Below are 17,528 nucleotides of genomic sequence, written 5' to 3' on the forward strand. Positions count from 1 at the left end.
CTCTTCGTGATTGCACCTGTTCTTTGACACATGTCACAATTTTTAACAAAAGCATGTGCATCTTTAAATAATTTTGGCCAGTAAAAACCTAATTGCAAAACCTTTTGTGTAGTTCTGTCTCTACCATGGTGACCTCCATAAAGAGAAGGATAACAGTCATGCAATATTGCATTCATCTCCTCCTCAGGGACACACCTTCTTACCAATTGATCTGCGCATTGCTTGTATAGAAAAGGCTCGTCCCACATGTAAAATCTCACGTCATGTAAAAATCTTCTTTTATGATCAGCTGTGAATTTTGGTGGAGTCACCCCACTTGCAATGAAATTCACATAATCAGCATACCATGGGGTTTCATCCGAAGTGATGGCTAATAACTGTTCATCAGGAAATGTTTCTTTGATTGATTCTCCTTTATTGATATGGCCTCGATTTTCCAACCCGTACAAGTGATCTGCAACCTGATTCTCTGTCCCTTTTCGATATCGAATCTCTAAATTAAATTCCTGCAAAAGAAGAACCCATCGGATTAACCTTGGCTTGGAATCTTTTCTTTGCAAATAAATACCTGATGGCTAAGTCATATGTGTAAACTACGACTTTGGTTCCCACTAGATAGGACCTGAACTTATCAAATGCCCAAACTACGACTTCAGTAACAATGTAATTCATTTGTGCTGGATTAAGAGTTCTGCTCGCATAATGAATGGAGTAAAAGATTTTCTCCTTCCGCTGCCCCAAAACAGCTCCAATGGCTATGTCACTTGCGTCACACATCAACTCAAATGGAAGTTTCCAATCTGGAGCAATGATAATTGGTGCAGTAACTAATCTTCTTTTCAGCTCATCAAATGCTTTCAGACAAGCATCATCAAACTTGAAGGATGTATCTTTCTCAAAAAGCGTGCACAAAGGAGATGAAATTTTTGAAAAATCTTTAATGAAATGACGATAAACACCCGCATGGCCCAAGAAACTGTGAATGCCTCTAACTGATGTCGGTGGAGGTAATTTTTCAATTGCTTCCACCTTTACTTTATCTACCTGCAATCCATTCTTGGACACTTTGTGCCCTAGGACGATACCTTCTCTTACCATGAAATGATATTTTTCCCAATTCAGTACCAAATTTGTTTCTTCACACCTAGCAATTACCTTGTCAAGATTCATTAAACATTCATCAAAAGAATATCCAAATACAAAAAAGTCATCCATAAATACTTCCACAAATCTTTCAACCATATCAGTAAAAGTAGTCATCATACACCTTTGAAAGTCACAGGTGCATTACAGAGACCAAATAGCATTCTTTTAAATGCATATGTCCTATAGGGACATGTAAATGTGGTCTTCTCTTGATCCTCTGAGGCTATAACAATCTGATTATATTCCGAGTAGCCATCCAAAAAATAGTAGTATTCATGTCCAACTAATCTATGAAGCATTTGGTCAATAAAGGGGAGAGGAAAATGTTTTTTTTGGGTGGCATTATTCAATTTTCTATAATCTATGCAAATCCTCCACCTAGTAACAGTTCAAATGGGAATCAGATCATTGTTTCATTTGTCACTACAGTCATTCCTCCTTTCTTTGGAACACATTGGACTAGACTTACACATTTGCTATCAGAGATTGGAAATACAATACCTGCATCAAGCCATTTAATCACTTCTTTTCTTACCACCTCTTTCATGTTGGGATTTAGGTGGAGTTGTTGTTCTATGCTCGGCTTGTGTCCTTGTTCCATGAGAATTTTATGCATGCAAAAAGCTGGACTAATGCCTCTTATATTAGACATTGTCCACCCAATTGCTCTTTTATGCTCACGTAGTACTCTCAACAATTTTTCCTCTTGCAATTTAGACAAGTCAGAAGAAATGATAACAGGTAACGTATCAGAACTACCCAAATAAGCATAATGAAGGTGAGAAGGTAAAGACTTTAGTTCCAATTTTGGAGCTTCTTCAATTGATGGCTTCGGAGGAGGACCATTTGGCATGTTCAAAGGGATATAAACCTTTCATATATTCACATGATGCATTCAAAATATGCTTCATCTCTTCAATCTCATCATTAATCTACAAACTCTCAAACAACACGATTGCTTTCTCTAAAAAATCCTTTAAATATACGCTTGGGGAAATAATTTGCCCATCCATCTCCATGGCAGATATCATACACAACTTTTCACAATGGCGAGGAAGTTGAATTGCTTTGTATACATTAAAAACAACTTCCCCATTGTCAACTCTCACGATCATTTTTCCTTCTCTTACTTTAATTATAGCATCACCTGTAGCCAAGAGAGGTCTTCCCAATATAATAGAAACTTTTTCATCGGCTTCAAAATCCAAAATAATAAAATCAGTCAGGAAAATAAATTTCCCAATTTTTAGCAGCATATCTTCAATCACCCCTTTCGCGTAAGCTATGGACCTGTCTGGTAGTTGCAACATCACCGTGGTGGGTTTTGGAGCTCCCAAACCCAATTGTTTGTACAAAGACAATGACATCAAATTTATGCTCGCTCCCAAATCACAAAGTACATGGCCTACATCAACATTACCTATTCTCACAGGGATAGTAAAGCTGCCAGGATCTTTAAGCTTTTGAGAAAGCTTATTTTGGACCCTTGAAGTGCACTCATTAGTAAGTGCAACTGTTTCAAATTCAGTCAATCTCTTCTTGTTAGCCACAATATCTTTTATGTACTTGGCATACTTTGGAATTTCACGAATTGCATCTACTAACGGAATATTCAATTGAATCTGACTCAACATAGAGAGAAATTTGTTGAACATGCAATCATCATTCTTTTTCTGCAATCTTTGTGGAAAAGGTGGTGGTGGCCTTGGAACATTCACGTGCACTGAAATTGTATCATCTTTCTTTGCTTCATGTGTTGCTTTGGGAATCAATTCACACTCAGGTATATACTTGTCTTTTCTCTTCTTTGGAACTTCTTCTAATTCCCTTCCAATTTTAAGTGTAATTGCACTAACTTGCGGATTTTTCTCTGTATCACTTGGAAGAGCACCTGCAGGCTTAGTGTTTTGATTTGCAGCTAGCTGTACCATTTGCCTTTCAAGATTTCTGAAGTCAGTTCTGAGTTGTTGATTGTCATGCAACAATTTCTTCAACAAATCATTTGTACTTTCCTCTACCTGCTTGGGTGGCCTTTGAGGTTGATTAAAATTTCCTTGGGGTCTATATTTGATTTCCAACCCATGAGAAATTAGGATGATTCCTCCAATTTGGATTGTAAGTGTTCCCATATTGTGCATGTTGGTTCATCGGGCCTCTGTTTTTTGCCCTACATAATAAATAGATTTAGGATTCGTGGGGCACATGTCACTCGTGTGATTGTCTCCACACATTTCACAATAAATTTGTTGAACATGTTGCATTTGTTGTGTCTGGGTTATTGTCATTCTATTCATTTGATTTGCCAATTTTGCTATATCTACTCTCATGGCAGAAAAGTCATCAAGTTTAAGTACCCCTGCTGCTTTCTATTTCATTGCTCTCCTTGGTTCTCCCTCACCTTGCCAATTATGATCATTAGCAGTAAAGTTGTTTAGCAGAAGTTGTATTTCACTATATGGTCTCGCCATGCAACTACCTCCACAATCTGAATCAAGATTCATCTTTGAAGTCTCATCTAATACATCAACAAAAGTATGGCCCAATACCTCATCAATCTGACAATGATGTGGACAGTCTCGGAGTAGTTTTTTGTATCTTTCCCAAGCTTGGCAAAGAGTCTCACCATCCCGTTATTGAAACCCAAGAATCTGGCTCCGCAAAGACTTTGTCTTTTTAGTGGGGAAAAACTTGATTAAGAATTTCTTTGCTAAATAATCCAAAGTATGGATTGAATTAGCAGGCTCCTTCTGCAACCATTCTTTAGCTTCTCCCAACAATGAAAAAGGAAACAAGGTTAGCCTGACATAGTCCTTGGAAACATTTGGATAGTTGTAAGTATCCGTGATTTCCAAAAAATTCTGAATGTGCCTCTGCGGGTCTTCATGAGATAGATAGTTGTACGATGTACTGTTTAAGCTCAAAGTGACCAGTGATATCAGGCTTCACAATAGCCTGAGTCATATTAGCAAGATTTGGCCTTGCAGCTTCTATCATCGGACGCCCTCCATTACCTGCCATCACTGTTGGCTGTGGTTGAACTAAAATATCCAACTCTCTTTCTATTTTGTATCTAACTTCCAACTCCTTCCTCTCTCTATGAAGTGTTCTTTCAATTTCAGGATCAAGAGGGAAGATATTGCTTGTGCTTCTACTCCTCCGCATTCAAGAGAAGAGCTTTCGTGACACAAACAAAGTGAACTGAAAATTAATGCTTAAACCAATAGCTAATAAAAGCTTAACTCAGTCAAGTAGCTAATTTCTAAGTCCCCGACAATGACGCCAAAAACGTGTTGCGACCAAAATACTCATGCAAGTGTACGCGATCTTCAAATAATATAGTAATAAGTAAAGTATCGTTCCCACGAGGAATTATGATCAACTTATCGACTGATGCAAACTCAAACAATTATCAATTCAAGCTAATTCATCACAAAATGCATAAATAGCCAATTTACAATTTAACTAGTAATCAAACAATAATACAACGCAAAGTTACTACGCCACTTATGCAATTTTCTTTTAACAATTAATAAAAGAGATATTGCAGGGTCATGGGCTTGCTAGAGATCATGCTACGCATTCAGTTTAAGAATGATTTATTGAATTATCTGGGTTATTGATTATAGGGTTAATAATACCCATAAGAATCTGTCGAATTCTTATGCGCCTATTCAGGTTAAATTAATACCTATATTTCTATGGCATTAATATTAACTAAAATGCATTTACAATTCCTATTTTTCAACCAAACAAGGCAACTAAGTATATTTCTATCTTAATTGCAAATCTTTCACCCGATGCCCGGGATCAAGATCTTGTTCTATTTGATTCTATATGCAATCAAGAATTTCCTTTTTCAAGTTTAGCTCAAGGTTCATAAATAGTATTTCACTGTTAGCTACGCAGTAAAATAATTAACAGCAGAATCAAATGAACAACCCATAACGATAAATTCAAGATCATCAATTTAAGCTTCAAACAATATAATCATCTAACACCCATGACCCCAGAATATTTGGATTTTAGCCACTCATATTCATATAAACATCAACAATATAGTTCTTAAATATCAAATAAATAGATACTAGAAGAAAGTTTAGAAAAACTCTTTTAATCTTTGCTCCAGAGTGTTGTTTCTCTTGATTTTTGATACTTCAAGATGAATCTCCTCTTCTCTTTCTCTCTAAAATCAGGTCTGGTTCGTCAATAATGGCTGTTTTATCCTTTTTAATCGTGTAAGAATGAGTTTTGACAATCATGCCCTTTTAAGACCAAAATAGAATATTTCTGCAATTTTTACACGTCCGCGGCGCCCCGCGCGATGCCTTGTGCGCCGCGTACATGGATTGGTCAGAGGCAGAATACATTTTAATGGAGCAAAACAACATTTTTCTGGAAATGCACTGCCGCGGCGTGGCAGTGCAAATTCCTGCACTGCTTTGTTTTTTCTTTTGTTTTTCTATCCGGGCTTGCTATACGACCCCCGAACACGATCCCGACTTGATTTATTTAGATTTTACTCAGACTTCAAAGCCCCAAATTAATCAAATTCATCCCAAATTTAATACTTAAGTCGGAATCTCTTCTTGCGAGGCATAAAGCATGAATTTAGTATAATTCATTATTATTTAAGCTCAAACCTTGTAAAATGCAATAATTAAAGTGTTGTTACAACGACTAAAACATGAGTTTTTAGCCTATGATCAATTCGCGAGCGGGGTGATTGGATTTCCTTTTCAGAGTTCGTTTCCTTTATGTATCATGTTCGAATTGGTAGCCTATTGGCAAATTGGGATAACATATGAGACTTTTTGATCATGTCTAGGGTTGCTTATTGCCTGAGAAGTTCGTACTGGGTGAGACGAGATCCTGGATTTAGGATCATTGCAATCTGATTATATGAAGTATATTAAGGAGAGAAGACCATTATTTGGTTCAGAATGAGGTGATGGTTCCTGTCAGGAGTATAGACCCAATGAATTGTTGATTCGGCAGTTAGTTATGAATTTGTACACATCTCTCCCGTTGTGGCGGTATTGTAGGTGTTAGAGCAAGACCTATGTATGTCATGAGGTGTAATGGGAGCATCAGATTCACGGAATTTTGACTAATTTGATCAGAGAATGTTATTGCGGTCCTGTGAGTAAAGTGGTGCAAGGTGTGAATTCAGCTAAGGTATGCAGTCATGTTTTGGTGCTGCATGTAGCTATTAATACGGTGAGCGTATGTTGGAACAGGCCTGACAGAGAATTCCAGATATTGGAATTGGGCTCTAAGGCTTATTTGCTTAAGTGAAAAGCGATATCTTCAGATTGATCGAGCTAGGGTGCTCAACTGAGTTGTGGAAGCACGGGTAGGTGCTCGATGTGTTAAACAGTGATTTCGGACAACTCCAGCATAGTTCTTAGCACGTTTGAGGACGAACGTATGTTTAAGTATGAGAGAATATAACGACCCGACTGGTCATTTTGAGCTCTAGCATGTCGTTCAATAGTTTGAGGCCATGAGCAGCTTCACTTCAGGTATTATGACTTGTGTGCGCAGTCGGAATTGAATTCTGGGAAGTTTGGAGTTGATTTGGAAAGAGAATTCTCATTTCGGGAGCTTTAAGTTAAAAGAATGGACTAAGATTGAATTTTTGAGTAAACGACCTCGGATTTGGGATTCGAAGGTTCCAACAGGTTTGTATGATGATTTCGGACTTGAGCAAATGTTCGAATCGGGTTTTGGATGACCCGGGAGCGTTTCAGCGCCTATTGTGGAAGTTAGCATTTTGGAAGAATCTCATAAGTTTGGGTTGAAGTGCATTTCAGTGTTATCAATGCCCGTTTGGGATTCCGAGTCTGGTAATAGCTCCATATGGTGATTCTGGTATTGGGAGCGTGATCGGAAGTGAATTCGGAGGTTCGTAGGTCATTTTGGAGTCATTTGGCTAAAGATAGAAATTTGATGGTTTTTGAGAAGTTTGACAGGAAGTGGAATTTTAGATATCGGGGTCGGATTCTGATTTCGGAAGTTGGAGTAGGTCTGTAATGTCAAATATGACTTGTGTTCAAAATTTGAGGTCAATCGGACGTGATATGATAGGTTTCGGCATTGAATGTAGAGGTTTGAAATTCTAAAGTTCATTAAGCTTAGATTGGAGTGTGATTCATGGTTTTAGCGTTGTTTGATGTGATTTGAGGCTTCGAGGAAGTCCATGTTATGTTTTTAGACTTGTACGGGTGTTTGGTTTGGAGCCTCGGGGGCTCGGGTGAGATTCTGGATAGCTTCGGAGTGATTTGCTAAGAAATGGGACTACTGGTACTGGTATGATCGCAATTGCGATGCATTAGTTGCAAATGCGACATCGCATTTGCGAGTTTCTGTTCGCATTTACGAACATGGGCGGCTGGGGGGATGGCTCGCATTTGTGATATTTGGGTCACTTTTGCGAGGCCTGAAGGGTTCGCATTTGCGGAACCCTTTTCGCATTTGCGAAGTAGGCTAGTTCAGTGGGGGTCGCATTTGTGATGAAATCTTTGCATTTACGAAGTCGCATTTGTGGTCCCCCTGTCGCAAATGCGACATCAGAGGGATATGTCCAGCTATTAATTTCGAGACTTAGACCATTTAGCTCATTTTCTTCATCCTCTTAGGTGATTTTGGAGATTTTGAAAGAGGGTTTTCACCTAGCACATTGAGGTAAGTAATTTCTACACATCATAAGTTAAATACATGGATTATGGGTAGATTAACATGTGAAAATTAGGGAAAATCAAGGGTTGTAGATGAAAAACCTAGCATTTGGTAAAAACAAGATTTAACCACGGAATTTGTTAGGGAATGGAGTAAAAATCATATATTCTTGATCCTTAGGTTATGGGTAACAACTTTCTTCAAAAATTTCCGGAATCCGGGTATGTGGGCCCGGGGATAAATTATAGGAACCTTGCATTTAGAGTTGAATTGGTTTGATATTTAGAATATGAACTTTTGAGCATGTATTGACTAGTTCTCACCCTATTTGAATAGTTTTAGATCGTTCGGCTCCGAATTGGAGATTTGAGCGCGTTTTGAATCGGAATATGGGCTTCGAAGCGAGGTGAGTCTCCTTTCTAACCTTGTAAGAGGGAATTGTCCCCATAGGTGATATAATTGGTTATGTGCTCCTATTTGTAGGGGCTACGTATGTACGAGGTGACGAGAATCCGTGCGTAGCTACTATTATGTGTAAGTTTGGGTAGTCTAGGACCCAAAATCATGCTATACTTGGAATATCTAAATCTTGTTGGCAGTTGAATTGCTTAAATCTTATCGAATTAGTAAATAAATTTCTAAAAGGATTAAACTTTATTTTCTTAAATCATTAAAAGAGAATTGATTTTTATTTGGATAGACATTCCCCGATAAATTCTTAATTGGCTGTTTGACTGTGTGTATCTAGGTGTGTCTGCGTCGCATGTATGATTCGCGTGTGGGATATTTGTTTATTTATATTGACCGCGTCACATGCATGATTCGCGAGCGGGGTAATAGATGCATCTATGGTTCGCGCAGTTCGACCCTCGGCAGTGCACATTTTACATTTATGTTGGATCAAACCGTACGACCTCGGCATGATATGCGCATGCTTATATTGTTTGCTTGAAAAGTTTTAATATTGATACTTGCCTTTCCTATCTAGAGATAAATGGATAAAGATAATGAAAAGTAAATCTTTGGAAACCCTTTTATTATTGAGAAGTTGTCTACCTGCTATCTGGTTTTATGAGTTTATAATTGCTTCATAAAATCCATGATCCCCACCCAATTTTTACTATATTATCATTGGACCACTAGTAAGTATCGAAGTCGACCTCTCGTCTCTACTTCTTCGAGATTATATGGGATACTCATTAAGTACACGTTGTTTTCGTACTCATACTACACTTGCTGTGCATTTTTGTTCCATAGGTTCAAGTGTGGCTAGTGGCTTAGTGGCATAGCGGTATGGTTGATATGGAGATGTAGGTGAACTGCATTTATCGAGACGACCCGCAGCCAGCAGAATCCCCTTTAGAGTATTTTACTATGTTTTTTTATTTCTGTCCACTTGTATTCCGGACAGTTACTGTATTTTATTGCATTCTTTAGTAAATGCTCATTTACTTGTGACACCGGGTTCTGGGATGATCACGAGATTTTTCAGTAGTTAAATTTTGTAAAGACATCCTCGTTTATCCAACGGAGTTTACTATTCATTATTTATTTGTTTAAAGGAAATGATTTCAAAATAATTAAAATGAGAAATTGCTAGTAAATTGTGGTTGGTTTTACTGACAGTGGTGTCCTGCGACATCACGACCCTTAGCGGATTTTGGGTCATGACAGAAGTGCTCGCCATCGGACCTATAAAAAAAGCACCCGGACTCGGGGCGAGTTCTAAGACTTTGGAATGCACAATGAACAGTTATACTGACGGATAGAGGGAAGTAATATTCGCAATCAACCAGATATTACGGCGCGAATCTCGCTCGATAATGGTTACAGATCAGTAATTAATAAGAAAGGAATTTTTTACCTTTTTTAGATTTGTACTAAGGATGAAACGCTCTTTTCTTTGATAAGTCACATTGTAACACGCAAATTAAGTCAACACGAATTTCATTTTCTGCTTTCTAGCTACTGAAAAAGTTCTACTTAACTGTTTGTTCTTCATTCGCAAGTGGGATCAAACCAAGGGTCCAATCGAGAGCAAAACCACTATCTAATCTGAACTCGGGCCGGGGTGCAACATTACGACTGGTTTGATCATTCATTTGGCCTTTAACTCGTTTGTCCGATATTCTTGATTATTTATGTTGAATCAATCCACATATCCTTAAAACAACGTATAAATTTAATTGTTATCCGATTTTAGGGTTGTCGCGCGCCCGTTTTCCTCGCGGAGTTCGGGTTTTGACATTTTGGGACAACTCCTTTCCTTTCGGAATCGTGTATGAGATTTGAAGAGTCGTCACTTAACAGATTAAGGTGCGTTAGGGCACCTAAAGCAAATAACTCATGAACTAGTTTACATTACCAGAGATTGGGTAAGGGCTCGATATTACCTTGAGCGGAAGGTGTTAGGCACCCCTCGAGGTCCACAACGGTGGGTCTCGGTCAAACTCAATTTAAGCGAATTAATCTTATAAGCAGATAAACAAACATATATTACTTTTAAAACGAGGAGTAAAGGGGGGGTCCTAGGTTTTTTAGCCTATAGGATCACTTCTGTGCAATACTTGGTAATTGTCCCCAAGTTGGGGTGCTACACATAGCATTAGCGCACAGGTCATCATTTCCTTTTACTACCCAATTACCCTCCCCTTTTTAATTATTACCTAAGAGTTCTAATAACATCCAGTACGTACCCTATGCGTGCACTACCCGTCCCTTACCTCTAGCCCTAAAGGTGTTTAGGACCTCTTTTTAAGGCGGTTCTAGACTCACTTATGTTGTTTAAAAGGAGAAAATTAAGCGACATACAAAAGTCAAATAGGACTATCACATAAGGAAGCAATTAAGTGGGCTCATGTTAACCTCCACAAATAGATAAATAAATGCACGCTGTTCAAACAAATAATGTTAAGATCCTATAGGCAGGATATCTAGTGAGCATAAATAGAATATACAACAGTTTTATTGAAGCGGGCATATGAGTACCTATCAGTTTGCCTACTGATTTTTTTAACACTTTGAATCCGGGCATATTTCAAACAAGCAATCACAGTTTTAGACCCAGAATTTTAGTTAACCTACAGGCTTGCCTAAGTGATAGTCGGGCAGAATCCTATAGATATGGCATCTCAGCTGTAAATCAATTACTAATTTTTAACAGGCTTATTTTATCTTTAAATCCTATAGGCATGCTTTCTAAGTGTTGAAATTGGTTTTGAAACCTTATAGGCATGATATCTAGATGCAAAAACTGATTTTTGAAATCCTATAGACATGATATCTAAATGTAGGAACTAATTTTGAAAACCTATAAGCGTGGTTTCTAAATGCAGAAACTGATTTTTTAGGCCTTATAGGCATGATTTCTATCAATCCCAGGTGGGCAGAATTCTTAAGCACATCGCCAGGAAAATTGGTTAATCAAACGGACAGAACACTATGGACATGGTCACTAGTGGACGCTGAGTTGAAAATACATGTAGATCCTATAAGCAGGATATCTAAGATGCAAAGTATGAAAATTCAGCATAATGAGATAAACCTTATAACATGGTTTCTAATGCATATAAATATCATCACCATCACCTATGAGCATGGTTTCTACCCGAACCCCAACAAAGATATAAAAATCCCTTTCCAGTTTTTTACTAAGTACCCCCATATCTGTTTTACAAAGATTGTTATTACAGGCCAATACAAATGAATTACATAATGAAAATTACTATACTATAAGGAGCCTTGACAGGCCCAAAATCAACCTGGAAGCTAGGCCTTCAATCAGATCTGGAGTATACCAATAGTCCATATTACACCAAATAGGCTTCTGGTGTGTCAAAGTTCCCAAGGGCCTCAGGGACCCCGGGCAATGCTCGCACCAGAACTTTTTTAAAGAAATAGTTTTTGTAAACAAGTTTGGAAAAGCCAACCGTAGCGTGTCAGAGTTTGGAAGAGTCTTATGGACTCCTAGGCAGTGCTCACACTGGAGGGGCATGACCCTAGATATCTAAGAGTAGGAGTTGAAATAGTATATAAAATTAGGAGGTAGTTTTAGAAAAAAAAATTGAATTTTTAGAAGTGAATAGAAACAGGTCACAAGATCAAAACTACAAACAAAACCACATTTAACATATTGAGTCCAGACATGAATTCCAGTAGTTACAATCACTAGGAACACTGGAATCATAGACAAAACAGAGTCACAATAAGGTCAAACAAGGCTTCATATGGTTGGAATTGACTTAGTCCATTAACTATTACTCGGTAAGCATATAGACATGTATTGAACAGAGAAACGTGCTGACATCAAAATGACTAATCAAACTACCATATAGAACAGGGTGGGGCAGTTGGAATTATACATGCTAGTTTCAGAATGAGTAAACCAGTATCATGGGAAAAACAGGGACATGCAATCATATAAAATAGGACAGAACTTAAGTCATGCTGGTTAAGAGAAACATATGGCATAACAGAAGTATGTTGGAACACTAACCTCACAACCACATGGGACAAAGAGGTAACAAGACTAAAGCATATTGGTTAATAAACAAGAAGCATATAATAAACATGCACATGTTGAGGCTTAGAGTGAACTAGTCGTATAAGTCATAGAGAATAGGAACTGAAGCATAGTAGTTGAGAAGGAGATGGCTAGGAGACAAGTATCAATGCAGAAGTATACTGAGACACATAGCACATAGAAGAGATTATGATAACAGAAATAGGGGCATACCAGTTAAGAGATAGCAAACAGGAAGGTGAAGGCAAGTTGAATTCAATAGTCTAGCCTTGGCTTTTAGCCGGCTAAACAGTGCAGCAAACACAAGTAACAGAAAGAATTACAATGGAGAGTGTGTGTGAATAAGAGTTTGTGTGTGTGTTTCTGTATCTTTCTGAGTGTGTTCGTGTGTTTGAAAGAAATCATAATGGGTTTATTTAGCACTTAGTAGAGTAAAGCAAATAAGGCAAAGAATAATCGAGTTCACAAATAAGGTATACAAATAAAATCAGCCAGTTGATTGGGGCTGCTAAACTCAATCAATTAACACAGAAGAATCCGGGAAAGACCCCATACAATAGGGAGAATCAATTAACAGCCCAGATTGGGATTTAAATAAGGCAAGAAATAAGTCATAGGCCATTTATAAGCCAGTTTGAATAACTCAAAACCTAGTAATCATGCTAATAAACTAATTAAGGCAAGTAGTACTAATTAGGAGTCACAAATAAGGAAAATAGGTAAAAATCATAGAAAGTAACAATCTCAGCAGAATAATATAATTTCGAACCCTAAATAGTCAAATAATATCAATTAATCTCTGCTAATTGATAGACAAGGAATAACGGGCAAATACCAGAACAACTAATGAAGTAGTTAGAAACCCTAGGGTTTATAACATAGACAGTCAAGCAAAGGAAGAGTAACAGAATCAAACACTCAAACTTCTTTAGAAAAGTTTTACAGAAACACAAAGAAGTGAAACCCTAGTTTTAGAGAAACATTAAAATCGATTAGTAATAAGGAAAAACAAAAGGTTTTTTTCAAAGAAAATACCAGATAAACTTAAAATTATTTAGATCTACAAGGATCTGAACAGACTTAAGTAGAAAGATATGAGGGTTTTGAAGAATGGAACGAGGTGAGAAAAATCCAGTTAAGAACTGGAGTTTCAAGCCATAAACATAAAGATAAAATTACTCACAAACATAGCGATGAACACGAAGTAGGTTCATCGAAAAAATGAAGAGTCTAGGTCGACTCTGTGTTGAATCTCTTTGAGATTCCTTCAAACCACGAAGAAATCGAACAACCAGTGAAGGTAAGAAGCCGACCGGGCCCTAAAATCAAAGGAAAATCCCATGGAACGGAGGGTTTTCCGGTGACGGCGGCTAGGGTTAGGGGAGCGTCTGAGAGAGAAGAGAGGAGGGAAGGTGTTGGCCCAAGTAAATGTGAAGTTTTGAAGACTGACAAAAGAACTAAGATATGGACTAGGTCCATCTGGTGAAGCACAGTCATGATCAACCCAAACATGTGAGATGCACATGAAGGAGATAAATCTAACTTATCAAAAATAAATATCTCCAGATCATGATTGAAAAGGTTGCATATTGGATAAGGAGAAAGACTTCTTACACAAAGATAACAAGGTTTAGGAAAAGGATAGAGTTGGAGTATGAGCTCAACTATAACTCTTCCACCATGGAAGAGTAGCATATGTATCCTAGTAAATCTCTAATTGCTAACTCCTTAAATATCAGTGTTGTTCTCTTTTACAGGTAATGCACATAAGCAGAAGTTAAATGTAAATTGAGAGCAAAATAGCAAGGCAATTTTTCAAGCAATTTATATGTGATTCACGCATGCAATCCTGAAGCTACTTGAACCAGATAGAAGAACCAGTTCCAAGTGTCTATCTTTTACTCTAGTTCAATTGTAGTAGGTGATTTTACATTGTACCTTTTAGCTTTTATAGAATCAATTGTATTAAGTACTTAGAGTTTTCAAGTTAGAGTTAACTTGAAGTTGTCGCAACAGTTGAGGCTGTGTGACACAACGGGATTAGAGATAATCCTAGGTTTACAAAAGAGTTTTTGTAAATGCAGTTTTAGGCTCAGTGATTTTAGTGGAGAGTTTGGGAAAATCCTACTGGAAGGTAGGTCGTAGTTTTTTCACCTTTTGAGCCAGGTGTTTTCCACGAAAAATCTCCGTGTTCTTTATTTTCTATACTTATTATTACGCAGAAGTAGTAGTTGGTACACATAGAAGAACCAGGTCCTTCTATAATCAAGTTAGGGGAAAATTGGGTACCACACAAATCACTCCCCCCCTCTTGTGTGATATTGAAGTATAAAACATCAGAAGGGATTCGGGGCGGCGGAATTAGAGAAGTGACTAGGTTTAGTGGGTAGTTGGTGTTAATTAAAAAAGGAAATGATCCTGGATAGTTGATCTTTTGAGATCAACGGCCAGGATTTGATTTGAGGGGGGTTAGGCAGGTTAGGAATTGGGTCAGGGTATTTGGGCTAGGGTAGTTTTGGGCTAGGTCCGAAATTAAACAAAATTAAATGGCTATCTGTTAAATACCCAATTAGTTGATAAAATAATTTGTAAAAATAGTTAATTAAATGATAAAAATGATTTTTATGCGTGAAATGATTTAAATAATTACTTAATATTATAAAAATAACAAAAGTTATTTTCTTGTGAAATAAGGTAATTATGCACACATGGGCCATTATTGCAAGGTTATTGCAATTATAACCCTAACGTATGAATGTGGCTATTCATAAAATAATTAAAGCTTAGTATAAATATAAAAATAATAAAATTAAGCAATAAAATTATCATAAAATCGTTTGTGATGCAATTAGTAATTATTTGGATAATAAAATGCTAGAATAAATTAATTAAAATCCTTTTAAAATTACAGAAAAATTATGTAAAATTACTGGATGCTTATGCACTATTTTGAAAGTATATATGTATTTTAAAATATATGAGGGGAAAATTGGGTATCAACAGCTGCCCCTCTTTACTCGGGAAGGATGGAAAAGTTTTCGGATAAAGAAATGATGACCGATTTTGACCGAATGGGATATTTTGAAAAATAGAGGCCGCACCCTGGTCTCTAAGCTACCTATAGATCCCTGGTTTTACAGGAATCATGCCATGTGTAGTTCTGGACCCAACGATGAATGAAGCCGATGGAATTATTATATTAATAGTGTCAGATGGGTTTATGGTGAGTTATAAATATGAGTCTGAAGTGTAACAGATGTATCATAGGACAGATATCTGAATGGTCATAGAGTAAAGACGGGTGATTCATGGGAATCGGCTAAGTGGCAGAGTGTAAGTGGTACGAGCTAAAACCGGAGCGAAGGTTGCTCCTGTTTGAAGAACGGTTACTTCTTGGGTTACCTGCAAAACTTAAAACACGATGCATACGAGTATATAGGTTATTGCGAGAATTTAAACATGGTGCAAATTCCTTTTGGACCCTGAAGGTTGTCTTTGGACAATGAAGATGACGTCCTTAGACATTGACGTCCCGGGCCATGAATCATGAGATAAGAGATTTGCAGGCCATGAAATGATGTTCTCGGGCCATGAAAATGGTGCCTCTGAACCATGACACCTTTGAATAATGATGTGCAGTATTGAGAGATCCTCAAGCCATGACATGGTATCTTTAGGCTATGAAGATGATGCCTTCGGACTATGATGCCTTTGGACAAATTGGCTATACATCAGCCCATGAATTACAGATACATGATACCAAAGGTGACAACAAGACAAAACTTAGTCTTGCGCAGGGTTTGGGGCAGAGATTAGCCCCGAGAGAAGAAGATAATGCAAAGTCTAGAATAGGGTAAGAATTATGCAGAGGGAGACAAAGCTTAATCTCACGAGAAGGCAAAACTTAGCCTTATGCAAATATGGAGGCAGGGTTTAGCCTCATGCAAGACTTGAGACAAGGCTTAGTCTCATGCAAAGAGAAGGCAGTGCTTATCCTTATGCAAATAGGGAGGCAAGGCTTAGCCTCATGCAAGATTTAAGACAGGGCTTAGTCTCATGCAAAAAGAAGGCAATGCTTAGTCTTATGCAAATATGGAGGCATGACTTAGCCTCATGAAAGATTTGAGACAGGGCTTAGTCTCATACAGAGAGAAGGCAATGCTTAGCCTTATGCAAATAGGGAGGCAAGGCTTATCCTCATGCTAGATTTGAGACAGGGCTTAGTCACATGCAGAGAGAAGGCAATGCTTAGCCTTATGCAAATGTGGAGGCAGGGCGTAGCCTTATGCAAGAATTGAGACATGACTTAGTCTCATACAAAGAGAAGGCAATGCTTAGCCTTATCCAAATGTGGAGGCAGGGCTTAGCCTCATGCAAGATTTGAGATAGGGCTTAGTCTCATGCAGAGAGAAGGCAATGCTTAGCCTTATGCAAATAGGGAGGCAAGGCTTAGCCTCATGCAAAATTTGAGACAGGGCTTAGTCTCATGCAGAGAGAAGGCAATGCTTAGCCTTATGCAAATAGGGAGGCAAGGCTTAGCCTCATGCAAAATTTGAGACAGGGCTTAGTCTCATGCAGAGAGAAGGCAATGCTTAGCCTTATGCAGATATGGAGGAGGGCTTAAGACATGGCTTAGTCTCATGCAGAGAGAAGACAACGCTTAGCCTTATGCAGATATGGAGGCAGGGCTTAGCCTCATGCAAGTTTTGAGACAGGGCCTAGTCTCATGCAGAGAGAAGGCAATGCTTAGCCTTATGCAGTGAACAAGTAGCAGATAGAAGTAGAATATTTCTTAGCTGGAGATATTTTTGCATCTGATGGCCTGATTGTTATGATGATAGTGACTTTGATATGTGTATATTTGCGAATACTCCTGTTATGTTCACTGTGCCTGCATCCAAAGAAAAATAGTGAGTTTTATAGGGGAGGTTGGTTCGTGCCTTTGTCTGCTTGCTTTGCTTTGCTCTGTTCTGGAGGCCCTGTTCGAGTTACCTTGAGTAACACATGGCGGCCATAGAAATAAAGTTTTCGAAAATATGCACTTATTAGTGAAATGAAGTTATTTAGAAACATAATGATATATAATATCAAGTCAATTAGATTAACTGATGACTGTAACGCTTTTAGAGATATTGCGGCTTCCTTGCTTTAGAATTTTGAGGGTCCTCCTCAAAAATCTTCC

At 37.9% G+C, this 17,528-nt stretch overlaps 1 protein-coding gene across 1 annotated transcript; it reads right to left on the reverse strand.

Moving 5' to 3' along the window:
* Nucleotides 1–2,078: 2,078 nt before the first annotated feature.
* On the reverse strand, nucleotides 2,079–3,275 carry LOC138884917 (uncharacterized). The gene has a single exon (XM_070165784.1). The coding sequence runs from the start codon at nucleotides 3,273–3,275 to the stop codon at nucleotides 2,079–2,081; it is 1,197 nt and encodes a 398-aa protein (XP_070021885.1).
* Between the last annotated feature and the right edge of the window lie 14,253 nt (nucleotides 3,276–17,528).

This window comes from Nicotiana sylvestris, chromosome 2 (genome assembly GCF_000393655.2).
Source record: "Nicotiana sylvestris chromosome 2, ASM39365v2, whole genome shotgun sequence".
In the NCBI taxonomy this organism is placed as follows: domain Eukaryota; kingdom Viridiplantae; phylum Streptophyta; class Magnoliopsida; order Solanales; family Solanaceae; genus Nicotiana; species Nicotiana sylvestris.